Source organism: Dermacentor variabilis, chromosome 6, assembly GCF_050947875.1.
Source record: "Dermacentor variabilis isolate Ectoservices chromosome 6, ASM5094787v1, whole genome shotgun sequence".
Classification (NCBI taxonomy): Eukaryota; Metazoa; Arthropoda; class Arachnida; order Ixodida; family Ixodidae; genus Dermacentor; species Dermacentor variabilis.
The window spans coordinates 167,308,072-167,334,999 of NC_134573.1; the positions used below are offsets into that span (position 1 = coordinate 167,308,072).

General features: G+C 43.8%; 3 protein-coding genes across 3 annotated transcripts in view; 2 read left to right on the forward strand and 1 right to left on the reverse strand.

The window, feature by feature from the left end:
* Positions 1 to 121: 121 nt before the first annotated feature.
* LOC142585698 (U7 snRNA-associated Sm-like protein LSm10) lies at positions 122 to 1,572 on the reverse strand. Its single transcript, XM_075696662.1, has 2 exons — positions 1,230 to 1,572; positions 122 to 702 (listed from the first exon to the last, which is right to left on the reverse strand). The coding sequence occupies exons 1-2, from the start codon at positions 1,361 to 1,363 to the stop codon at positions 411 to 413; spliced, it is 426 nt and encodes a 141-aa protein (XP_075552777.1). The 5' UTR covers positions 1,364 to 1,572; the 3' UTR covers positions 122 to 410.
* A 210-nt stretch (positions 1,573 to 1,782) lies between these two features.
* LOC142585696 (solute carrier family 35 member E3-like) lies at positions 1,783 to 13,985 on the forward strand. The gene is made up of 6 exons (XM_075696660.1): positions 1,783 to 2,449; positions 5,218 to 5,328; positions 7,303 to 7,464; positions 8,630 to 8,712; positions 11,145 to 11,283; positions 13,807 to 13,985. The coding sequence occupies exons 1-6, from the start codon at positions 2,030 to 2,032 to the stop codon at positions 13,870 to 13,872; spliced, it is 981 nt and encodes a 326-aa protein (XP_075552775.1). The 5' UTR covers positions 1,783 to 2,029; the 3' UTR covers positions 13,873 to 13,985.
* Positions 13,986 to 16,783: 2,798 nt separating this feature from the next.
* Positions 16,784 to 26,928, forward strand: part of Hcf (Host cell factor) — a 56,908-nt gene continuing 46,763 nt past the window's right edge. Inside the window, exons 1-4 of the mRNA XM_075696663.1 lie at positions 16,784 to 16,972; positions 21,419 to 21,731; positions 24,943 to 25,607; positions 26,322 to 26,528. Of these exons, the coding sequence (XP_075552778.1) occupies positions 16,813 to 16,972; positions 21,419 to 21,731; positions 24,943 to 25,607; positions 26,322 to 26,528 (1,345 nt within the window). The 5' untranslated portion in view covers positions 16,784 to 16,812. The remainder of the gene's footprint in view (positions 16,973 to 21,418; positions 21,732 to 24,942; positions 25,608 to 26,321; positions 26,529 to 26,928) is intronic.

Below are 26,928 nucleotides of genomic sequence, written 5' to 3' on the forward strand. Positions count from 1 at the left end.
TTGCTGTTGCACACCAAATGAAATGCACCAGAGTTCAGGTGTTTGTAACATCTATGCAACAGAAACATGGTGCAGACTTACATTTCGAATTAATGTGGTTTTAAATGAGTGTAGTCTAACATATTACAATATTTTCTGTATTCTGTTTTAAGACATCATGCAACAGAAATTACCTATGCACCTGGAAGTGGAATGCCACCGGATGAGTGCAGCACAAACATGTCACAGAGCGTGTTCTTCAACGCAGATATCCGTAAAATATTGTAAATGTGCACCTACAAGCAATACATATTTCAAAACCCATTGCAGCTTGGCAATGCCCATTTCTGATGTTTAGTTTGTACATACACAACAACTTTAAAGAGGAGGAACTTTCTTCCAATTGGACAACAGTCAGTGGGCAACATTCTTCAGGAATTATAGTGCGGTTCTTTGGGGGATTTGGTGCTCCACAGAAGCCTGTCCTGCTTTTGCCGCCGAATCTTCTCTCGTAGTAGTCGTGTCCGCATGACAGCTGCCGAGACGGGCCCTTCGGGATCTTGCTGTGCCCTTGGAGTCGGCAGTTGGAGTGCAGCTACCATGTCAATGTCATCTGGAATGTGCACATAGCGCACTTGGCGGCCTTGAACAAAGAAACTTGTGTAGGTCTTCTCGCCATTGGGCCCGACCACAGTTGCATCACACAGGTCCACATTCATGAACCTGCATTAAATTGACAATAGATTCATCAAAGGCAACCCTTCGCAAAGGCATTAAACAACATATTTTGTTAGCCGCCACTCTCTGTAATGTCCTTGGGCCTTGAGAGTATGCGAAATAAATAAAATAAATAGATAAATAATGTGTAGGCCCTTCAGTGACACTCGAGTTGCTCCGCGCATGTAATTGTGATGCATCGGGTTTCTTTTATAATATATGCTACAAAAGTACTTGCAGCACAAGCACAGAAGACCTTCTTTCTACTGTGCAACACGGCCTATAAACTTCAATATAGATACAGCTGGCACCCACGAACACCATTCTTGAAACATTTGTGTTATATCACTACCTACAAAACAGAAAATGTGGTTTGTTTGGTGCACCTCACTGAACACATTTTTCTTTTTAAAAACGTGCTGACCACATCGTGTTCTTTGATTAGTACTCTTAAAGAAAACTGCAGATATGTGTGTACGCATGACTGCATGCAATTTGCGCCCCGTAACAAGTATTCCAATGGAATGCCTTACGCGTCCACATTTTCAACGGTGCCCCAGACGCTTAGTTCGTTGCGCAGCTCAATCGTAGTCTGGCGTCCTCGCAGTGCCTGTAACATCAACACCAGCGACTTCGCAACCAGCGCGCGCTCCCTCGGAGTTGCCATCACAACCAAGGGAGGTAAACTTGTAGACAAAAAAACAGCTTTTCGGCAGGGCACTTGTTCAGCTGGCTCCAATACGGCGCTTTGTGCATTTGATGCGTTCGACTTTCTAAAGACGCACAAACACGAATCACAGAGCGCGTTCTTCAACGCAGATATCCGCAAAATACCGTAAACGCACCCGTACAAGTACGCGCCATATGAATAAAATAAGCCATGTCAGTTGTAGCAGAGCCGCTTCACCGTATTTGAGCGGGCTTACGTACTTTTGCTGATTCTACCTGTTTTTTTATCGTTGCATGCGCGCTGTCTCTCCGTCTCCCATTGGTGGCATAGTGTTGTTACCTACGAAGAGTTAACGACGCAAACGGTAAAAAAAAAAAGAAGAAAAAGGAAAGTTTCGGTTTTCAAAGCTGGTTGCAGTAGTTGCAGCCAAGAGCTGTCTCTGGCTATGGCCACGGGCTTCGCCGTCTGTCTGTCCAATGGTCTGTCTGTGTGCATTTGAGGAGTTGAGAGGTTTTCAGGGTTTCAGCATTCTGTGGTTGCAGTAGGCGTCGTACGCGTCTTCCGTTTTGATCATTCAGAACTTCTGAACGTATTCGAAAAGATGGCTGCGATGCGGTCGGTGTTTGTTTTCGATGGTTGAACTGCGCGAGCGCCGCACTTTCGATGACCGCGATGACACAAGACGGGAAAGACGCGTCGGCGATCGCCGGCAACCGCTTCACGGCACTGTGCTTGTCGTGGAACGTGGTACTGTCAATTCTCATTGTGATTCTAAACAAATGGGTGTACGTGTACGTCAACTTCCCGAACGTTACTATGACCATGTATCATTTTGTGATGACATTCGTGGGTCTGCTAGTATGCCGCGCACTCAATGTGTTCCAAGTAAAGAAGCTTCCGCTGCGTCAGATGTTGCCTCTGGCGACGACGTTCTGCGGCTTCGTCGTTTTCACCAACCTCTCCCTGGGTCACAACACGGTGGGGACCTATCAGATCATCAAGACCCTCACCATGCCGACCATCATGGTCATCCAGCACTACTGGTACAAGAAGAACTTCTCGATGGGCATCAAGCTCACACTGGTGAGCGCACGAAAAGCTCTGCTCTTTTTGATGCGTGCCGTGACACGTGCCTGTATAAGTTTGCAGAGCACAGAATTAAATAAATGCCGCGTCTACTCGTTACCTGTCCACATTGCAGATATTTGAGGCATGCACGTAGGCATGCCGTACAAACACCATATAATCTACAATTCGGATTTCTGAGGCCTGGCGTTTTTCAAGGACTTCTGTCAGCAATTTAGCAGTGCCACCAGTTAATTACATTCTCCTGAGGTGCACTCATCTTAATTCCTTTTACTCGTTGATGGTGACAGCTTTCTTCCGCTAACATTTAGGTCGAGATCAAACGATGGTGCGTAACTCTGTGCATTTTTTGAATTACAAGAGACTCGCTCCTCCCTTCATTGAGCTGAACCGCAGGAAATTAATGCTATTGTAATAGCTTCAAGCCCAAAAGCTGCATGAGAGTGCTGCTATGCACAAACATATTATGTCCAACATCAGAGCAATTGAGCTTTGTCTCTCTCGTTCGCATGCACAACATAGTAAAATACATTTTTGCATGTTGTTATTGTAAAATAAAACGCAGTCTGAAGGGTGTCACAGTTACGACAATTGTGAACAAAAGAAAAAAAGGAGTAAGCTAATTAGGTCTAACATTTTATAATATACGTATGCAAAATTTACCCCTTAAAAACGTGACAACACAATAGATGTGTAAGAGGACAAGTACTACCGTGTGCTGCAGTTATAGGGGTTGTATAGATGTTGAACGGCAGGAAGAAGCCTCAGTACCACAAATCATATGAAAATCTTTATTTCAGTTTTTACAGAAAAAACTGGGGTTGATGAGAAAAAAACCCAGTCTTGACGACCGCTTGACACGCCTCATCAATCTGTAAAAGCAGCAACAATGCATTGCTGCATGATGATGCGTCGCTTCTAGAAACCAAAAAGTTTCAGCAGTGACAGAAAAATTTTTAATAACACAAAAGCTGCATATTAAATATGTTGAACTTAACAGAGGCATATAATATGCACCATGACACTGGCATATCAAGCAGATAAATACCGACAAAAGTAAAAAGAAAGAAAGAAGGAGGGACATGTACTCTAGCTTATGAAATGCTTTCAGAGCACAGAAAAACAGCATAAAACACGAAAGCAGCATAATAAATAAGTTCAACATACAAGAGAGAGAGAGAGAGAAACATTTATTTCATTTCGGCCCCCCCAATATAAAACAAAGAAAGATGGAAGACTATTATAACTTACAAAAAGCTTGTGAAGCACAGAAATGGACAAAGTGTGCAAGTGCTTGGGCAAAGTGTATTTCACGATGGTTGTTATGTCTATGCCTCTTCCTGTGTTTCATTGTTTGTTTCCCACAATGTGCCCACGCCTGTTATATTTCTGCAGTGTGGTCTAAGGTTACAGTGAGTAAGTACGGAGCATATGCCCATGACTGCGTTTGCTCCCTCCCCTAGACAGTTGCACCATAGCTCATCCCCGTAACATGCACAAATGCCACTTTGGCCATATCTCAGCAGTACCACATATATTACATAACATACGTATTGTATCGAAGTATGGCGGTGGGTGGGGAAGTTAGCTTTTCTCTGCTTTCTATTCCTATTGACCTTGCAATTTTCACCATGCGATATTCTTCTTAATTGGCCATACAAGTGAGTTTTTACCTATAGCTCAAATGAGCAAGAAGCACTGTTTCTAACCGATTTGTAGAATCCACTATAATTGCACTCTGTTGTCTTACTTGCGGTTTGTAACGACAGTGTATTCCATACTTCTAACAGTTTGAGCTCTCCAAAGCTTGGTTTAATGTGAGGTTGCTTTATGCACTGACAAGTAAAGCTGTTATAAGGCTCTCTCTCTGGGCAGAGGTTGTCACGTGAAAAAAAACCGACTTCTCGTTCTTTAGTATTAGGGAATGCATTCATCAGCATGTAGAGTTGGTCTAACTTGCAAACCAAACAATACAAACTTCATGTAACAACATCAGCCATAGGTGCTAACATAAAGCAAGTGCATTGTGCACCAAGTGCAACCACTGCAGCAACTCCTGGTTATAACTGAATCATGTTATTTGAAAGACTACTTTATCTGAAGTTATTTGTTGTCCTGACTACAGTACATGCATTTCAGTTCGGACGATTTGAAGTGCAGTGGTGCTAGGCTCCACTTGGTACAAGGTGCGGAGCAGGAAATACTTATGCAATCGCTTCGTGCAGCATACAATGCAGTGGCCCTTTTTTTAAAAATATAATCGTCGAGAGACAAAAACGCTACTGTGAAGGTTGGTCCACCACGTACATACCTGCCAACCCTCCTGAATTTTCTATAAAGTTTATGAATTTGGACTCTTCCAACGATTTTATGAATGCGGCATCAAGTACAAAAAAAAAAAATTAATTCTGTACGCGAAAAGAAGGTATGGCAGCACATCATATTTAAAAATGTGTTCAAGAAAGTACTTGTGGTGGTGCTGGCACAGCCCGCCTGCGCAGTTACCTCGAAGCAGCTGTCCCAACTTCTTTTCTTCTCCTGTTCCACTGCCCGAGACTTCACTGGGGCTCTAAAGATAAACAATCCTTAATAAAATGCATATTTATCCCACAAAAGATGTGTGCCCAGGGCAAACAGGTAAAAAAAAGAAAAAAGAAAGAAAGCCTATAGAAGAATGAGTGCTAGGCATGCTAAAAATGCACTATGGACCATAAATCATACTACTTTTCTTTTTGTATGAAGCTGATCTAAACAGATCTGCACAGGTACCACTGACATTGGGCGTGTACCTCAGCATCTACTACGACATCCGCTTCAACCTCCTTGGCACCTGCTACGCCCTGGCCGGTGTGTTTGTCACTTCCCTCTACCAAGTGGTATGTTCCATGTGAGGTATCAGTTTTTGCTTGCCTGCTTACTACTTGACCGCGATTTTCAAAATCTGCTTCAACAGCTTGTTTCTTCCACCTTGCTTGCAAAAAGTGCTTTGTGGCTTATCAAGACCAGCACAGTTGAGGATTTTCTCTCCGAGGCAGTTTTGGTTTGCTTCAAATCGATGTTTGCTACGCACTGTGTTCTGAAACACACAAAAAAAAGTTTTAATTGAGAAATCTCCATATGAAAAATAGAAGGTGCTTACAGATCTTTCACTCATATGTAATGTAATGAAAGAACAGTTAGGCCGCAAAAAAGATTTATTTACAGGTTGTTTTAAAATATTCAATGCCATATAACAATTACCCTGTTAACACTACTATATCAGTAAAGCAATGAACAGGGCTAGTTGGTAGACGTTCATGATTGTATTGCGCTTAGTTTTACACACTCGGAAGAACTAAAAATGAACATAGAAAGACAAAAAGTGAACGTATATGGTGCAAGTGCATCCACTTTTTATTATTTTATGTTTGTTCTTTAGTACTTCCGTAAGTGCAAAACTAAGCACAATACAGTCATGAAGTACTATATTATTTTGCAGTATCTCCTGCATGTAGTTATGTTGTTTTTGTTGCATTGGGCGAGCCAGTATTTTACAAATATTCGATTGATGATATCGTTCGCATATATGTTATGGCTAGACCTTTTCACAGTGTCGCAGGTGCCTGCTTTTGCAGACACGGTGGCACTTTCTTGTGAAAAGCAAGCATTGGAGCACCACCAGCACGGGTTTTCCTCAACTTTCATAACCAGTGCTCTATGTCACAGCTGCTTTGGAGATATCGAGGCAGTCATGCTAGCATGTCCATGTTTTCCGAGGCACACCATTCGTGTCATTATCATGATATTCAAGTTCGCTGCAAGGCTCAAGCTCCTGTCCTCTTTCACTACAATTCCCTTCCCTTGGCACCCGTTCTGTTAATAGACCACCAGTTATGCATATTGCTCACTACATGCCCTGCGAAGCTGCACTTTTTTCTCATAATTTCAACTAGATAATAGGAATCTATATTTGCTTTGATTCATACTACTTACCACCCACTGTGGCTGGTCAGTGGCTATGGTGGTCTGCTGCAGAGCAGGAGGTCGCAGGATTGATTCCAGGCAGCCGCAACCGCATTCCGATAGGTTTGGAGTGCAAAAATGCCTTTGTTCTTAAAGTTAGGTGTATGTTAAAGAATCTCCAAGTATAAATTAATCTGTGGACCTCTGCTATGGCGTCCCTTGTAGCTAGTGTGTCGTTTTCTGATGTCAGACTCCCACAGTTTCATTTGATTCCTAATCCACTCAGCTGTGTGAAAAAGTGACAAAGTGTTTGTGTCAGATTTGAGCAATGGCTGCATTGAAGCACAAAGAATTAAATTATTTATTGGGCCTGAAAATGTTTATAGCTAAATTATGTGAGAAACAAACGTAACACTAAAATTCAGACATATTCTCATACTGTGTACAGGTTTTCAAGAACAGTTTCACTTTGCTGTAACAAACATGGATATATTGATCTATCGAATGTAACAAAGTAAATCAGAAATGTTTCTGGCCGGTATAGGCTTGTAACGAATGTCCTATATAACGAAGGTATTTTTGTGCCAGATGCAACTTCGTATGATGAGGTTCTCAACTGTACTTGCTAGTCTTTAGCCTTCACAAGTTTGTGACCAAGGTTCAAAGTATAAAGAGCGCAACTTCCTGAATTAGGACAAAATTGGAAGAACAGACCAGCGTGGCATTTGTCCTTGTCTGTATTCTTCGATTTTGTCCTCATTCAGGAAGTTGTGCTCTTACACTTTTAATCATGACAAACCAACTAACCCAATCTTTGAAATTACTAAGTTCAGACCAAGTATGTAGGGGAAATGCATCTCCTTCAGCGCAGCTGTGGCAGTGATGGTTGCGTCATCTGTTTCATGCAGTGGGTGGGTGAGAAGCAGAAGGAGTTCCAGGTGAACTCGATGCAGCTGTTGTTTTACCAGGCACCCCTCTCAGCACTGATGCTGATGGTGTTGGTGCCGCTAATTGAGCCACCCTGGGCTCCCGGAGGGTTCCTCTACCAGTCCTGGAGCCAGCTGCATCTGGTGTGTTCCCTGCTCGTGTCAGCGACCCATTCCAGCTGTTGAGGCCTAGCAGAACATGCAGTAGTCGGGGAATGAACAACAGCGGACAAGCAAAAGACATCCCTGGAGTCACAGCTGATCACTCCTCACTTCCTGTTTTCTGGAAAAACGAAACCCACCAGATTGACAGTGGCTGCTTACACGTGAAGATTAATTTGTTTTTCTCAGGCCTACTTCTTGGGAGAAGCAGCAGCAGTATACGTGTTTATCAAAAATTTTCATTGTGCTTCTTTTATTTAGATTCGAGATGAAATAAAGGTAAAAAGGGAGAGAAAATACAACTCACCATTGATTGGGCTGAACCCACAGTCATTGCTGCTTGTTGGGGTTTAGTGCCAGCAGATAGTGTGTCATATATTCTGCTGCTTTGTCACACATTATCTCAAACCTAATTAAACATTTAATGTCCTCATACAATTTTACCACATCACTTTGATGTGGTCATCACATCACTTTGATGTAGTCATCACATCAGGTTTTCTTTATATTAGTAGCTGTTGGCTTACTTCACTTCAGGAGTGCCTCATATTCTGGGGCCAAATTCACACAGCTTTTTATTCATTGTTGATGTTTGCCATTGGCCAGCTGCTTTCCAGCATCAGGAATGGCTGAAATTTTCTATTACAAAATTATAGCGTAAGAGCTTTTTGTGAATACGGATTGTTGATGCGAACCATTTGTGTTTAATCTCTTCAAAACCAACATTTGTGGTATTCAAATAAATGTGCAAAAGTATTGCTGTTTTGAAGTTAGGAACAGTACTGCGATTAGAGTGTCGAACATCAGTGAGCTTCAGGATTGATGTTACTGCAATGTGAAGAAATTATACTTTAACAAATGGCTGAGAGCTTTAGTAGCTAATAAGATAACAAAAATGAAATTTCATGCTCATGGTGACTTGCAGACAGCCGTAGTGAAGCCCTGTAGTGTTGCTGTATGACAAAAATTATTGCAGTGCATGCCAGTTGTGCTACCACCATAACTGTCATAGAATTTACATTGCATTTTTTGTGCATATTTGGTTCTTGTGCTGTGAAAACTCGTATTTCACTACATCTCTGAGGCGCTCAGCTTGCACGTGCCTGTTGACCACCAAGCTGAGACTCAGTGTTGGCTTTCATTGCAGATGCTGGTGCTGATGACAGGTGTGGTGGCCTTCTTAGTGAACCTGTCTATCTACTGGATCATAGGCAACACATCCGCAGTCACGTATCCTTGCTGCGCACTGTATTTTGCTGGAACTGACAATGCACATGTATTGTGCCTGCCTGGTCACTTGAGATTAAAGAAAGTAGCGCTACTTGCATGTTCTTTTTTCATGCCCCACAGTTTCTCAGTCTCTGATAGCAAAGGCCAAGTCCCTCAGAGAGGCATGCCTTTCATTAATAATGCATTCACAAGCTGCAAGAGCTGATTACGAAGCAAGTGAATCATGTGGCTCATGTCAGGATTCAGAGCACATTGGAAGAGCAATGGCCACAGAATGTGTAAAAATTGAATGGATACTTCACAGAATAATCCAGGACGTTTCAGCTCAATAGGGGAGACCTGTTGAAACTTACTAAGTACTTGGTTTATGGCGTATGGAACTGTTTTGTTTATTCTATTAACCATCAAAAGAAATTTAATTGTACACTCAAATTTATATATAGAAGCTGTAATACTTTTATCTCACTGTGTGAAAAAGATAGATTAGATGTGTTGTGCAATTATTGCACCTATTTTCCATGTTCCACTGTGGTTTACTACAGCCTGATGAGATTTCACCAAACGGGAGACATGAAAGATGAAGGCTGTTAGGCTGTTGTACTCCCATCTCGACAAACTTGTGGTCTGCAAAGAAAGAATGAGTCATCTTATGGCTAAAGTGATGAGATGTGCAAGGTCACATTGATTTGATAAATCCACGTGCTTTCCTTCATGAGTATGGTGTGGTGTGAACGACTTCCTATGGTTGGTTTACATAGACAAGGGAAAGTGAAAACATAATGTTCACATGCTACGGCAGAAATTAATACGATGCTTGTGCCATGTATGTGCAAGCACTGAAGACCTTTTTCTTGTTCACTTTCCAGGTGCAACAAATCAAGAGAAAGAAAATAACAGCTACATGCTAAATTTGAATGGGAGTGCAATTGTTTCATGCAACATAACTATCTGGGCCTGTATTGTATATGGATTCTTTTAGTCTGTTGCTATTCCTTTCTTGTCATCCGTCCCACTGAATGGCCAATCCCGGTAATAGCGGGGCCCTGCTTTGTGTGAGCCACTGATGAAAAGTACAAAGAATGAAAAATGAAAAGAATTGCTGTATAATATGGTTGCTGTATTGTATAAGTTACCGCATTTACTTGCACAATGATCGCACCCCTGAATTTTGTCGTCAAAAGTCGATTTTTTTCTTTTCCATGTAATGATCCCACCCCGAACTTGCCGCAGCGATATGTCGTGTGCCGAGTCTAGCTAATGACGATCGCGCTTACCATCTGTCGAATGCTACGCCAACAACTGTTCAAGACATACTAAGCGGTCTGCATGCACCAAACATTCTTAAGCAGATGCCCCATTTTATCCCTTTCATCACTTTCCATACTTACATGACAAAAAAAAAAGAAAGAAAAAAGCTGCAACCAAACTCGCCTTGGCTTTATTATTTGTAGGCTTCATAAGTCAACAACAACAACAGAAAAGGCGCCTTTCAATTCTTCTCGTCTGCTCTCGTGGGCACGCAACAAAATGCAAGTGGCAATAATAGTAGCCACGTTTACACTGATACATTAAAAGTGTAGCCTATTCATACGCTGACGCTTGTAACACAGCTAATATATTCACCCACCCTTAGCGGAAACATGCCGTATTAGGATAGTAATGAAGCCAAATGCCGCAGTTTCAGCAGCATGCCTGCCATGTGTTTCTATGTCACTGGTAGTTAAGCATGCCCATCTCTGTTTCTGCCCCCTCAAAGTGGACATGGCTATGTTATTGCCGCATACTTGCCAATATTAACAATATTATTTATTACTAATATGGAAGAAACTGTTTCAATGCGCGTAATGTACTCACGAAAAGAAAAAAATCTCGTTCGGCGCGTTTGACTTGCTCTGCCAGCCACCATATTTATTGTGGTGTCTCGCATTGTTACAGCGGCAGCCCGCTATTTTTGGCCTGTTGTCATCCCCCATTTGCTGCAGGATGAAAAAAAAAAAATTATTTTCGCAGGAAATTTAAACCGCGGAATGATCGCACCCCTGAATTTGCGGAAATTTTTTTGACAAAAATGTGTGATCATTATACGAATAGATACGGTAATGCTTTATTGTACGGTCATACTTCAATATAACAAAGTCACATCGAGCACTACTATATTTGTCATAAGCATACATTCATTACACACTGATATCGTCAAGAAGCATTCTAAGTTTGTTTCCTTATTTTCAACAATTTGTTATATTTATGTTCTTCATATCAAGGTTAGACCGTAAAAGCAAGAAAGCAAAAGTATTACGACTCAGGCCTCCATGCACCTCTATATCCCCTCCTTGCCCTTTTTTTGCCAGGGAAACCTAGTTTGGTTATGCCCCATCGTAACAAAGTAGCAAGAAATGTGCATGATCATGCTCCTTGACCACACACTGCAACAGCTACAACGTGGTGGGCCATTTGAAGCTGATGCTGGTGCTAGTGGGCGGCTTCATCGTCTTCCAGGACCCCATACACACTGAACAGGCCATCGGCATTGTGCTCACACTGGCAGGCGTGCTGCTGTACACGTACATCAAGGTGCAGCAAAGCGCGAAGGAGAGGCCGGTGGGAGCCAAAGCCACGATGGCGTAGCCATTGCAGTCACTCTTAGTCTCGGATGAGGGCTACTCCACTAGGGTCATGAATCAGTCATGCACACACATGGCACACCCACTGTGGTGGATAGTGGCACCGACAGTTTGTTGCCGAGAATAAGGTTGCTGGTTGACTTCCCAGCCGCAGTGCACACATTCCAGCACCCGTTGCAATGCATAAATGCAAAAGTGCTGTCAGTATTAGCCTCGGAGGAGGGCTACTCCACTAGACTCATGTATCAGTCATACGCACAGGTGAAGTACCCATTTGTGGCATTGACACTCTATTGTGAGGAGCAAGGTTGTGGGATCATTTCCCAGCTGCTATACACATATTCTGACGCCCATTTAAATGCATAAATGACCTTGCACTGAGATTTTGGCATATATCGAGAAGTGCCAAGTAAGCAGTCAAGCCCAGATATAGTAACACAAGCGCCTTCATTGCACAAGGTGTATTCATTATAATTGGACTTTTCCAAAAAACTACCAATAGAGAAGAGAACAAGGTATAGAAGAACTGCTTTATTTCCAAAAATGATGCATTGTGCATGCACTCGTAGAAATCAGTGTCTGAGGTCTGTTTCAAGAGTGTCGAACCGATAACAACACTCTCCAGTTTTCACAGGCTGTGGACGTGATCATAAGTCATACCTCTTCCATATACAAAATTTTTGAGTGAAGCTATGCAGCCTAAGACAGTCAATTTCGGCACCACAGGAGGGCACAGTTGGAGGCTTGCAAGTTTTTCTTGGTCATCCTCATCACTGGAGGCCTCCATGTTCGAAAGCTGTCACACCCTTCCAACAATTTATTCAAGAGATTTATGTGATCGTTAGCATTAACAGTCATCTCGTGTCTGCAGTCGGCAAGACGAATTGCTGTCCTGTGTTCATGAGGCTGAGAAGGAGGAAATGCGAGCTTCCCAGAATCAGTTTTTTAACTCTTGCAGGCTTGAGCTCCTTCCACGATGCCTTCACCATTTTCATTCTGTCTAAATGCGAGATCTGAGGGCATGCCCTTTGTCGTATGTGGACGTATGAGCAGAACAGCGTCCACTATCATTGTTGCCGCCATGCCGGCCTCATTCATCAATGGGACAGGTAGGGACGAGGGCATGAATTCTGGTAAAACTGGCTTACCATGTAGCATTGCAAAGACAAGAAGATTCTCGGACCTCAATAAATAATCTTCCTATTAGCATATTGTCCTTCCCTTCCCTCAGTTACGCGGCACCCATGACTGACAGGCTCACCAATTCATTGAGATTGTAGACTTCAAAAATCTTTATTTGTTGCTCATGTTGCCATTCTTAGCACTATTGGCGAACACTTGAAGAATTGAATCGGTGTCAATTGCATTTTACATAATTCATGTCGGGACTCCTTCCAACTTGCAATCTACGTGCTAATAAATAAATAAATAAATAAATAGAAAGAAGTGAACACTGTTGCTTGCCTAAAGCCAAGTTGAAACCTTTCCCCGGAATAATAATTTTTCCTCGCTGCTGGGAGCACTGAAAAAGAAAGATGGAGAAAGCACAAGAAAGAAAGAAAGACAATGCACCACACAGCTGTGATTGCCTGGTTGATTTCATGATTGCAGCAGCAGTTATGCCAAAAAAAAAAAAAAAAAACGGAAGAAAAGTGATATGTCGCACAGCAGTGATTGGCTGCGTTCATATGACATACACTGTGGAGGCACCATCCAGCCTTCTCTCCTCCTCAGGTTTGTCAGGGTGCTGCCTCGCCACAATTTATTCTGCTGCGACCGATCTGACTGGTGTGCCCAGTAGTTACAAGTGAACGGCTCTCTCATAGAGTCCTTGCAAAACATTTTGAGTGTATAGAAACTGTTCTTAGTAGCCAGAATTCCAAAATGGAATCGTATGTGGGCTCGACTGTATTAGAAATTACCTTGAAACCCTTTACCACAATGGAATTTATGCCACATTTGCACATTTATCACTCGAAAACCACTCAGCCCTATAAATACTGGCGGAAACAATGAAGTGTGATTGCTGCAGTACTGCTCATTAAATGCCAAAGAATCTGAAAAAGGAGTGTGCATCCATCCTGAGCCCGCAGTTTGAGCAATGCTATGCACACATCGTGGCTTCAGTTCCCACCTACAGTATGTAGACTTCTTAGTACGAATGCTCTGGTCCCAAGTGTGTCACCTGTGTAGTTCTGTTTGTGATGATAGTCAAGATGTTGCCCTTTCCTATAGGCCATGTTGGGAACTTAAGCAGAAAAGCTTTAGTAGCACTTAAAGGAGAAAAGCACAGGAATGACAGAATGGAGGAAAGGATCCAGCTTAGGGAGTTCCATCATTGTAAATGCCAAGAAATGGATTGCCACGCTAATGAAAGTGCTCTTCCATAGAGAGTGAGTGACTGCTGGCCTTTGATTTGTCTCTTTGCTTGTCTGAGTGCTTGTGTTGTCTGTCCTTGCTTGTCATTGCACAGCTGAAGGAGACGCCCGATGCTACGCTGCCATCCTCAACTCAAGCCAAGCCAGTCACCAAAAGCTAGTCAGATACAAACCATGTTCTGCCTTGTTAGGTGGACCTTGCTTGCAACGAATACACAATCGGGGATTGTTACACCCTGGTCACTTTTGTATTAAACACTTGTTTTGGTCACAGTTTAACAGTGTGTTCTTCACTTCCGGACTCGTCTGTGTTCTTCTGTAAGCCTTTGATAATGTAACACAGTAAACTCAAGTAATTCAAACAAACCTTAAGAGTTTCTATTGACCAGCTATGTTCTGAAAGGCACTTTGAGGCAGCTTAGTTCAAACAAGGCTTTTCGTTAATCCAAAGTTATGATCTTTGCGTGGCTAAGCAATAAAGCCAAAAACATCTGATAAGGGGACATTAATTATGTGTATAAAGTCAAAACGTGGTCATGTGCGATGCTTAAGCTACCGATGGGCAACACTTAGTTTAGCAGTGAAGCTATAAAGTTCCTACATTGGCGTTGTGCATTCACAGGTCTGATATTTCGGATGTACATGCATGATTATCCTTTCTTTCTCTATAGCATGAAAGCTCCTGGTGGCCGTTAGCCCTTCGCTATATTGTACCTTATTTTATGTCTACATAAAAGCCCCACCCCCACCCACCTTTATCTGGATTCATCAGTGCTGCAAGATTGTTCGGGCAATATGCTGTGCAGACTGTATGCACTGAACAAGCTACTTTGCCAGCTCGTTTTATCGATTCAGTACCATGCGCATCTCTAAATGCCAAGTTAATCTTGTGTTGTTGCCCAATATACAATGAAAAACACCTATTGTCATAAGTGCATAACTTATTATTGGCAAATTTTTTTGCAAACAACTATTCATTGTTATTTTTTTTCTTAACAAAACACAAGTACACTCATATGGTACCAATATCTAAAAATATGATACAATATTATATCACGTACCTCTCCATAAATCTGCAAGTTCTCATCACATATTGTTTGCTTAGTTGTAGTTGCCTAGGGACATGGTGCAACCAAATCTGGGAGATCAGCCATGAATCGGACAGTGCAAGGGTACCAAATATAATACTAATTTAGAGAAACAATCTTTGTTTTGCAAGTTTTACCCATGTGCGACTTTCCTACCCTGCCGTGCATGCGTCTTCATGACTAAGTACGAGTACATAATGGTTAAGAAAAGGAAGAACACCCTTGCCCGACTATTTCGTTATGGTCATCTTTCTTTTGTTCAGTGCCGGCTTCTTATGCGATATTATACACTAGTTCTGCGAGAAAGGGAGTAGCCGGTGCTGCCTAAAGGCGCCAACATCTCCTGAACATCACGTATATATGTAAAAAAGATACTTATGGGTATTTGTCCCCACTCTCCGCACAGACTCAACATTTCGCCTGTGTCGCATAATCCAACTAAACACACACACACACAAACACACACACACACACACACACACACACACACACACACACACACACACACACACACACACACACACACACACACACACACACACACACACACACACACACACACACACACACACACACACATATATATGGGTGATAATTTCTAAGTTTTGCACTATTGTCAAAAATCGCCTGTGGCAGATAGCATAATTCTGAATTATTCAAAGAGGCGGGCATTAGTCATACAAGAAATCGAAACACATATTCAACTAATTAACAAAAAGCACTAACTTCTTAATTACCTATTTACGGCACATGTTTCAATGTACGAATTGTAACTGGCGAGTTCGCAAGACGTATCCACGGGAACAACTTTCAGGGTGACACCAATTTGGAGGTACCACTTCTCAAATTAGGGGACAAAATAGATGGCGTTCTAGTTACTTTTCTGATTCAATGCATTTTTACGGAGTTTCACGGTACTTATATCAAACTGGTGTCGTTCAGGAAATTGAAGTCGATACGCCTTGCAAACTCGCCGGCGAAAATTTGTAAGTTACAATACGTGCCGTGCCGTAAAATTGCGTGATTAGACATCGCATGCATGTTCGCCTTTTAATAATCCAGCTCAAGCTCTAGAATTGTCATCTGCAACAGGCAGTTTCTAAAAATTGAAAATCAGCCCGTATATGAAAAAGAAGCAATAAGCGGCAATTTAAGCAACCACGTGATTTTTTCGTTTACTCGTATCCGTTATCGTAACCGTATTCTAATGCAATTATTTTTCTCGTGTAAAACGGAAGTCTACTTAGGCGCTGTTTTATTGCTCTTTCTCGCTGGCCGGCGGTCGGAGGGAGGGTGACGCCCACGAAAATGTCAAATAGGCGCGAAGAGTCTTGCTGCAAATCCTTAAATTATTTACCTGTGCATCATACCACACTTACCAGAGCGCGCAGTTAAATGACGAACCAGAATTTTCGAATTCTCATCCATTCAGCATGCTTACACGTATACATACACGCATACACGGTCGGCTATATGATGGGTGCACTGTTGCGGGGGTTGAATGCCCACACGCGACAGAAAAGTTTTCAGAGCAGGGGATCCCAAAACAAACGGTATTCCCTAACAGCCAACACACACTTCCTGGATTCATAGGCACAATCTTTATTTTTCAGCGCAGCCACAGCGCTTTATCTACCAATTAAATGCTCTTTTACGTAACCGCGAGGAAAGTGACTTTTTCAGAGCTCTCTGAACCTCCCTGAATACTGCATTGCTATCCCCTTCTTTCCATCCAGTCTGCATACCACCCGCTCCGCTCTGTCAGCACAGCTGCGCACTACCTGCTTAGTGCAGCTAGGAGTGGCTGAATGTGATATACAACCAAGTTGCACAAACATCTTCTATTTAATATAAATAAAATTTAGTGCAATATTTAAAAAAAATGTTTTCTATTTTTTCAGAACATCTTCACAAATGAATTTAGCTATTTATGTGTTTCTGCACTGATATTGAATGTTGTTTATCATCCGGGCATCTTCGGTTTCTACACAAGCATTGTGGGTATGAATCAAGATGGCGGCACCCATATTGAAGTGGAAGCGGGTTACAAATACAACAGGACCAGCGCCACGGCCTCGTCATGGTCACCGAGCTGTTGCTATCAAAGATTTAATGATTGTTTTCGGCGGTGGCAACGAAGGGATAGTGGATGAACTTCACGTCTACAACACATGTAAGAACTTTGGCGGGCTCGGCTTCCGTGCAGCTCACTAACATGGCGCCGTGTATTGTCTATGGGTGCAGGAGTTGGAATCCTGTGAGCCGGGATTCTTTCCGCTACCGCTTATTTTGTTGCATGGCGGTCAGGGAGGCATGAACAGTTATTTTGCGCCTATTGTGATCCTTAACTGCTCGCTAATGATCGATCTGACGCTGATCATAACGCACTTTCGGCGTCATATCCAACATGGCGGCGCCCTATGAGTGTCATGAGAAAAGTTTTCGCGCAGTTTTCGTTGAACGCAGTGAACGAAAAACTGTCAGACGGACTCGATGTTGGCCGCGATGTCCCGGGCTTTGTTGCTTCACGTTGTCTTTGCGATCGGCGGTGAAAAAGAAAAGTGCGAGCCGTTTGAGTTAGGCGGTCCTGAGAACTTCTCCCAAGATGGCGTCTGTTTGTAGTATGTTCGCTACCATGGCGGGCGCAGTGCGCGCGCGCTAGTTGACGGAAGTCCCGAATTTCTTGCGTTATTTTCGCAGCAGCAACGTTGTCAGAAATTTGCCTCCCGCTGCTTTTCAAGCGGGTACGACGCTCTCAAATCACCTTAATTTTTGTGGATTGTTGAATGAAAATGGGAGCCTAGCAACATCTGAATGTTTCCTGCTCTGTGCTACTCTTCACTCCGTTGCGCCGGTTAGGCCTAAGCCGCGTCAGATCGTACGCGGCGCCTCTGCTGGCGCGCTGCCGCCGGATTCTTTGCGGCGCTTTCTTGCGGGAACAGTGTTGCCATTTCGTTGTTTCGCAGTTATTTTCGGTTTCCGTTGACGTAAGAAGGCCAAAGCATAGTTTAACCTTCCTTCTGATTGTGATGCTGTTTGCTCTTTACCATAGAGCTCTTTAAACTGCGGATTTGATGTGTTTGTCGCGTCTATGTCACCTATTGCGTAAGCCTGCTGTGCAGTTTCGCTATATTTTTGGAGCGTAGCGAAAAGCGATGGGCCTGAGTTGGGAACCATGAGATGCCGTCTAGAAGATGACGATCTTGTTACCGCTCGAGTTGTTTCACCTTAATTTATTAAAAAAAATTATAACAGCTTTTTTCACCGCTCGGTTCATGGCTGATCCCCCAGAGTGGGTTGCGCCATTTCACTAGGGAACAAGAAGAGTTGATATTCGAACGTTTTGCAGATCTAGTAGTTTCTGTTACAAGTTTTTCGCTGTCTTCCCGCGGGCGAGGGCATTGCTACCTCGCAGTTCCACTTCCGTGGAAATTTAAGCGATTTGTAACTGAGGAAGTAACAAATTGCATTGTGACCCGGCAAAATTTGGGTTTCCTTGGTAAGTGAATGGTGCCTACAGCATTGTTCGCTCACCAAAGTTTTGTTCGAATGTCAAAACACTGTTTTTCGCGTGCATACGCACAACATATGCCCAATAAAAGAGTTTCTTTTTAGACTTCGAAATGCTCAGCCTGACATTTAAATGAATTGTATCATGTAAGAGGTTATTATGGATGAACGTATATATACTGCTTGTTAGACTGATGGTTTTGTGTACGAATAAAAGTGCATTTTGATACTCTGGAGGATGACCTAAAGGGAGGCTGCTAGGTATGCTTGGATGCTGCAGTTGTCACTCAAACAACAGTTGTGCATGCCTTACTTGAATTGCGTTACATTCGTTTCTTATGTTTAAAATGAGAAGCCTGAACTCTTAATAATGTTCTAAATTTTTACGAGTTGAATACATGATGATCAGCTATTAAAGATAATTACTGATATTTTTCCTTTGCACATCTTTGTAGTGCTGTTGTCACTGCTTGACGCACGAGACTGCAAAGATGAGCCTGGCTTGCATCAGGCTTTCCAAAAGGCAGATTGAAAATAAACTGACCTAAATGTCTAAACCAGTTATTGCCAGAATTGAACAGGGCTGTTGAGTTGCATAGCTGGTTGATAGGACTAAATTCAAAAATTTGTTTTAGGTATTTAAAAGGGCATGTTTTTTTATCGAAGTATCTAAAATAAGGTCATGTCCTTAGTCGAAACATTTGAAAAAGGTCATCTGCTGCTGTCATACTGATGTTACTTTTTCCATCACTTTTATGAAGTTTTAGCAGCTGCTGCCGCTAAAATCCTTCACAAGTCATTGAGTGGATTGTGTTGCAAAAAACACCTATCACATGGCTGTTGCAATAGTATTCTATTCTTTAAGTGTTGATAAGGCTAATGTTGCTACTCTATTCGGTCTACATTGGACTTCTGTGACTAAAACATATTCTTTAAAATTGCTTTTCTGTTAAAAAATGTTCAGCATGGTTGCTAAAAAGTTACATTTGAGCACAAGGGCAGTTATTCCTCAAGATGCAAGGGCTCTGAATGTGGTGCCTGTTGATGACCTAAATGGCATTTTCTTTTTGGTAAAATGTAATGTTTGGTAAAACATTTTAATCTGCAACAAATGAAGTTCATTGTGGGCTACTTTTGAAAAGTCAGATTTAGAGAATTTATTTATAAGTTATGAAACCTGAGTTTGAATTTTGATACCCAATTGACAACAAAATTGAGCAAAAGTGCTCGCAAAATCATCTGTGCTTCACATAAATGTGTGCACTGATGCCTTTAAGAGAGAGATAAGACTTTATGTCCTTGATGGGGTCCAGGGATGGCAGGGGTTGGGAGACTAGCCCCCAGTCCCCCCTTTCCTCAGATGGCGGCTAGTCCTTGCTTTCTGGCGGCGTCCTCAGCCATCTAGATGGCCCAAAGCTGCTCTTCTGGGCCCAAGCTGAGCAGCAAAGCCTCCCACAGCTTGGCCATAGTTATGATGCATGTAGTGTTAGTGCCGGCTATGAGGCATGCCCAGATAATGATTTGAGGTCAGCGTGGGCCTCGCACACTTTATAGAGTGGGGAGTGTGCATCGAGGTAAATGCATTGGTACATGGAATTTGGGAAAGTGCGTGTCTGAAGTAGTTGCTAAGTCGTGGATTGAGATTTATTCAGTGTTTTGCGTGCTGGGGGATAGCATGACCACTCTCCGCGGTAGTGGAGGAGGATTTCTCTGAATGTGACCGTTCGGTCCCGCACGGCACTGCGACTCGGAACAGAGGGCATCAAGCTTCGGAGCTGCAGTGCACTGTGGTCGTAAATGGATGTTCAGTTCCTGTACTTTTGTACCTTATTAGCATTTATTCTGCAGCACTGCCGTGGACCCAATTTACTTATTGAGCTAAGGACCTCCAGTGTAACAAAAGCTCCTGAATATTCATTATGCAGGACTTTGTAATTGTAACTTTTCATTGCTCATATTAAGTTGCCTAACTTGCAGCGTGTACCTATTTGTATTTACTTTCGGTTAAATCGCCAGCTTAGGAAATAGATCTGCATGGTTGGTGGGCTAGCTTTGTGGAGGAATATTGTGCGTGAATGCAACAAAAGAGAGGAAATGTAGATTTGTCATGCATCGCCCCTTGACTTTATCAAATACGTTATTTGTGTTATGTTACCCATAGGGAGAGAAACTAGAAGGGAACTTAACATCATGCAGCCATCCTTCGCAAGCCCTCTCGCTGTGATGCCATTGATTTTTCTTTTTTCCGGGCCTCCAATAGTTGATTGACCCAAAATGTGATTGTGTGCCCTTTAGACTTGGTCTTTAGACTTGGCCCTTGTGCCCTTTAAACTTGGTTTATGTTGAATTCCGATGGCGGAGTTGGAGCAGCCGACGGACTCCGCGAGCGAACACTCGACACTGGCGTAGAGCAACGCCTCCAAATCCACGAGTGGAACACAACCTGCGCCACCGGAGCAAGGCGGAAGCGGAACTTTATCTCCGAGTAACCGAGGATGCCTCGCGTGTTGTCATTTCCTTCCGCTGTTTGCTCCCAGCACCACCACACCAGTCACTTGTCTCTTCAGCGCCGTTCACCTGTTGTTTCAAAAGTGCGGAATGGATATCTTGGCAAGCGTGCAGCCGCTTTTGCTTCCTCGCGAGTCGAGACCGGTGGCACCTCCCAGCAGACAAATGTGGTAAAGGAAATAAGTCACGCAGAGTTCCAGTCCACTCCGCCGATTTTGGTGGAGCATCTTTTTCTGCTCCACGGAGTGACTCCCGCTCTGAATCCACTCAGACTCTCTCATTGGAACACCTTACTCCTGCCCTCACTCTGTCATTGGAACAAACTTGCTCCGAAACGAGCAGAAAAACTTGCTCAGACTCTGCCATTCCGAATTCAATCCGCCATTCCGACTCCGAATTCAACATTAGACTTGAATGCAGCGGTGGAGAACACCGAAGCCCACTGGGACATGATCACGTTCTGGGCCGACTTTCGGCTTCAACTTTATGACATAATGCTCCTTCTTAGTTTTTTCTTTCCTTTACTGTGTTACCTGTGACTCCCTCTTTTGACTGTGGTGAGGATTGCCTTGATCATGGTGCCTTTTGTGTGTGCGTGCAGCTACCAACCAGTGGTTTGTGCCGCCAGTCAAGGGGGACATTCCGCCTGGCTGCGCTGCCTATGGCTTTGTGTGCGATGGAACGCGACTGCTGGTTTTCGGTGGCATGGTGGAGTATGGTAAATACTCCAATGAGCTGTACGAGCTGCAGGCGAGCCGATGGGAGTGGAAGCGGCTCAAACCGCGGCCGCCCCGGGGTGCCCCCGGACCCCCGTGCCCACGTTTGGGACACAGTTTCACGCTCATCGGCAACAAGGCCTTCCTCTTTGGTGGTCTGGCCAACGACAGTGATGACCCCAAGAATAACATCCCACGGTGAGTGAGCTCCCCCGTGCAGGCTGTAGTCATGGATAGAGCCAGCACTGAGAGTGCACAAGGATGTGATAAAACATTGTTATGGTTGATTGCCATATTTACTAGATTCTAATGTTCCTTTGATTTTTCATGGCCAGAAATATAAAATGCAATGCCCTTGATTGCGATGCACAAAATAGGCAAAATGCAATAACCATGATTGTTGCCTCGCATTAAAGAACGGATTACATGAAGCTTTTTCTCTAAAACTTTCGCATGGCAGAAAACGCCGCCACCGCGTGACACCCAACTTCCACTGGATGGGGATACATGGAGCGAAAAAGCGGCGGGTGCCGCCTCAGTGTGACCAGGCAAGGCAAAACAGCTTTAGTCAACATGAAATGCACAAATACAGTTTACAAGCCTTGCTCTTTCTTCATCGCAACAAAATACAAAAGAAAATCCCTAAAACTTTGTCTGGAGATCCTTCAGTTGCTTTTAATAATGTATCAGTATATTTTGGGCCCGTTTAGCAGAGAGATTGCGTTGGAAATAAGCGGTATGGCCACCTTGTGCGCAATCGGAAAAGATTGACATACAGGCATGACTCAGTCTTCCTGTCCTCTTTCTGTTCACACCACAGATATAAGCCTGTCGTTAAATTCAACGCGAGCTGCCTTTGGAGTTGCGGCCACGTCGCTAACGCGAAGTGTCAAGCCCTTGAACAGAGAAATGCATGCGCGAAATTCATCTCCCTGCACGTCTGCATGTGCCGGCAAGGAACACGAAAACGATGGAGATGTCAGCCAGTAAGCCATGATTGGTTGCCCGTGTTGGCTGCTTCCGACGGCGCCGTGTCAAAGATCTGCGGTTCCTGATCGGCGGCGGAGGCGGACGTTTTTCTCTACGCTGGGGCGCCGTCGGCTAAAAATCGCAGACTTGCCACCGTAAAAACACTCCATGTATTCCAGCCTTAAGACAGAGAAATATCGATTTTTTTTTTCTTGAGGAAAAAGAATTTATTGCGCATCGGAAAACAGGTCCTTGTTGCAATTGAAAGCGTGTTAAATCGAGTACTGTCACAAATTAGACCTACTGCCTGTGCTAGGTTATGGCATGCCAGATGCTCATACTGAAGTTTTGTGCCTAATATAGTTTCAAACGAAAGGACTTGCACTTATGCAGTTATTCTACATATATACAAGTCTTGCTAAAGTGGAAGTGGCATCTTTCCTTACTTGGGCTATTTCACTGCAAGTCTGTTGTTCTTCAATCGGGTGTAAAAATAAAAATTGAAATTGTCTTTCTGCTGATTGGGAACCATTCTGGCACCATCACAGTTCAAGGGATAAATAAAAAAAGACATTGCCTACACCTCATGCAGAACGCCTTAATGAGCCCCTCACCAGGTCCAGCTATTTTGAGCTGACAAACGCAGAGCACACATTGCGCTATTACGATCATGTGTGCGAAGTATTGCATCGCCACACACTGCGGAGAGATCTGAAATTTTAAACCGAATGCTGTTTTTTCTTCTCCTCATGGCCGCCGCACTCCAAGCCGGAGGAGGAAGTACTAGTGTCCCTGCGCCTACGTACTAGTGTCCGCAGTGTGACGTCGCTCGTGGCGACATGTGACTTCGAGAATTATTTAAGACATCTCTTATCTGTGTGATCTGTTGCTTGAATTGATGAATTGAAGTTTAGACAAATAATAAAACACACAAATGGAATGTATGTGTTTTTGTTTTACTTCGCACCAAAGCAAGAGAGATGTACTTCCGCTTCGTCTACTTGTTCCCACGGCCGTGTGGTCACGTGCACAGGTATTGCAACTATGCCATGTTCTACTGTGTTCCAGCGCGTGATCGTGCTCTGCGATCCGCTTGTTCTGTCTCAGTATTCGTGTAGAACTGAAGTCATGTGTCCGTTAGTCATGTGTCCTTGTGCACAGAGTGCAAAATCGCGCACTGCTCGTGTGCATCGCCGAAAAAAAAAAAGCGAGGAGAAAAAAGAAAAAGTGATGGCGGGGCCCGTGACGTATGCGTCGCGCGATCCTCAAGGTCCTGCACAGGACAATGCAGGGAAGGAATTTCGCTTGCGGAGGCTAGACGGGGCGAGTGGAGAATCTCGCGATGGAGCTCACCTGCTGAAATCATGGGTTTCCGGCACTGAAATATTTCTATCTCGGCTATTAATGAGCCGATTTGGAAAACTTCTGCGGCAGAACGCTCCCTAGAGGACACGTAACAACTTCCAGCGTATAACTAAAGTTTGCTATGAAGCCTGGTGAGGGGCCCGTTAAGGGGAGATGCTCCTCGAAAAAACTTTTCAAAATCTACCCACTTATAGAGCATTTCAAGCAGATTTCAAATACCTCATTAGTTTCTGTATAGTTGCTATAGGGGGCAAAATAGAGTGATTTTGCCGGCTCTTTGTTGTATAATAAGTTTTTGCAAAATGCTTTGTGGTGCAGCTTATTTAGCTCTTTGTAGACTGCAAAGTGCTGATATCTGTTCAAACAGCATGTACAATTACTGGAACAATAAAAAATAATTAAGACACTTCAACAAATTATTTTTCATGATCACTTGAAAATAACCTTGTACACTTACAAGTGTCTTATACTAACGAAATTTGGCATACATATTCTTGAAGATATGTACTGTACTAATACTACTTGAAATTGCTATATCCCCAAGCAGTAAGTTGTGAAAGTACATTGTTATATTTCAGAGAACTGGAAAAAAAAGATTAGTTGAGATGTTCCAATTCTTTTGCACAGTTTCAGTAATTGTACATACTGTTTGGCTAGATATCGGCCCTTTGTGATCTACAAAGAGCTAAACAAGCTACAGCACAATGCTTTTTTGTGAAAATTCATTACATAAGAAGGTCCCCATAAAGATGACTATATTTTGCCATTGTGCATCACATAACTCTAAGACTATATTAGCTACGCAAAAATTAGTGCCATATTTGAAATCTGAGTAGAAAACTCTATACTTGACTCAATCTTGAAACCTCTAATACAAGCAATAAAAGAAGTTGTTTCGAGGAGCATCTCTCCTTAATGGGCCCTTGGAGATATTGGATACAAATGAGTTTAAAAAAAAATCTTTCTACTTAATTCGTCACTAGGGCCATGCCCCAGTGCTAGATTGCTTTCAACATTGTGTGTGTTCGTGGACATCAGCTTTTGTGAAAGCATCTGTGTTGCAACTCACGTGCAGGTACCTGAATGACTTGTACACGCTGGAGCTGCGACCATTCTCGAGCTCAATGGCGTGGGACGTGCCACAGGTGTTTGGGCAGCCCCCCCCACCGCGAGAGTCCCACACAGCAGTGGCATACCAGAGCCGCGAAGGGCGCCAACCACGGCTCATCGTTTACGGCGGCATGAGTGGCTGCCGGCTGGGCGACCTCTGGCAACTGGACGTAGACTCGATGAGCTGGAGCAAGCCACAGGTGGGCGGCGTTGCTCCACTGCCCCGGAGTCTACATTCGGCCACGCTGATTGGTCAGCGCATGTTTGTCTTTGGTGGGTGGGTGCCACTGGTGATGGACGAGAACAAGGCGTCGACGCACGAGAAAGAGTGGAAGTGCACCAACACCCTGGCCTCGCTCAATTTGGACACCATGGCATGGGAGCCACTGGCCATGGAGGTGTTTGAGGAAGCAGTGCCACGGGCACGTGCAGGCCACTGCTCAGTGGCCATCAACTCTCGCCTGTACATCTGGAGCGGCCGAGATGGCTACCGCAAGGCATGGAACAACCAGGTGTGCTGCAAGGACCTTTGGTACCTGGAGACCGAGAAGCCGCCACCACCGTCGCGTGTTCAGCTTGTGCGCGCCTCCACGGCGACTCTGGAAGTCTGCTGGGGAGCCGTGCCCACAGGTTGGCTTTCTTAAATTTACTCTTTTGGGTTAGTCTGTAGGGAGGCTAAAGGCCACAACTAAAGGTGAGACTTGCCTTTATTGAGTTTCATGGCCAAAATGCAGCACTGGTATGTCTGTGTTAGGTCGTGAACTTCAAAGCTTTTCTTCACATTGTGGCTGTTTTAACTCTGAAAATGTTCTAGAACTCCTTAGGAGGTGTCTGATTAACCTGGCTTGCAACATAGACCTTTCTGTCTAGTTAAGTGTTTCTCTGTAAGGAACACACTATCAAAGTCCATGGGGTCACAGTTTATAGGTGAGGGAACTTCTAAGTGACATTGAGCACCAATCTTTCACTTTTGCACATATATGTATTTGTTATCATGCTGAGCCTGTGGTAACAATGACAGTGAGCTTTTCAGTCTTCTAAAAACCTAATTTATTATTCACATTAACCAAAGAAATTGAAATGATCTTCTCTCTAGCATTTTTTCATTTCTTTGCATGTGACACACCACTTGATAGGAAGGATTGCAAGATGCTATCAGCTTACAATGGGGCAAGCTGTTTTTCGGCCTTCTAGGTGCACTGTTGCTTTTCATCATTCCCAATTGGCTAATAATGTTCACCAAATTGCACAGAGATGGTGAGATGAGTGTAGGTGTCTGTACACTGGGCACATCGCTTTGATCGAGGCAGCTTGATCACGAGGGTTTGGGTGTCTTCTGTGCAGCGGACGCCTATGTGCTGCAGCTGCAGCGCTATGACGTGCCACCGACCAACACCGTGCCGCCGCCTCCTGTGGCACCACCTGCTGCACCTGTGGCCACACCGCCACCAGCTGCACCTGCTGCTGCCCCAGCCACACCTCCAGCAGTGTCCCCCATTGCAAGCCCTAAGATAGTCACACCGACCCAGTTGCGCCCAGTTCGAGCTCCTGGTGAGACTCACCGCTGTTTGACCATATACTTAGATTCGAAAATTCTCCTCAAATGAGTTCTCTGGAAATCCACAAGGCGGAGGTGTTTTTTATGACAGTGAAGTTATCATCCAACTCGGTATGTGGATGTCAGCTCAGCGGTCACTGGCCTCAGTGCTCAAGATCAGGCCTATAGCAATCTGCTGCTGAGCATTCCAGGCCACAGTGGAATGCAAATGTCACTTGTTTGGTAGTCACATGGTCAATATTAACTTGGGGTCCTCCGCTACGGTGTCCCTCCTAACCCACTGTGCAGCTTCGGGACATTTTACCCCATTATGAAATTAAGACCTATTGGTGCTGGAGCTGCCGTACATGGAGTAATTTTTTTGTACTGGAAAGTGTGTGTTTCTGTGCAACC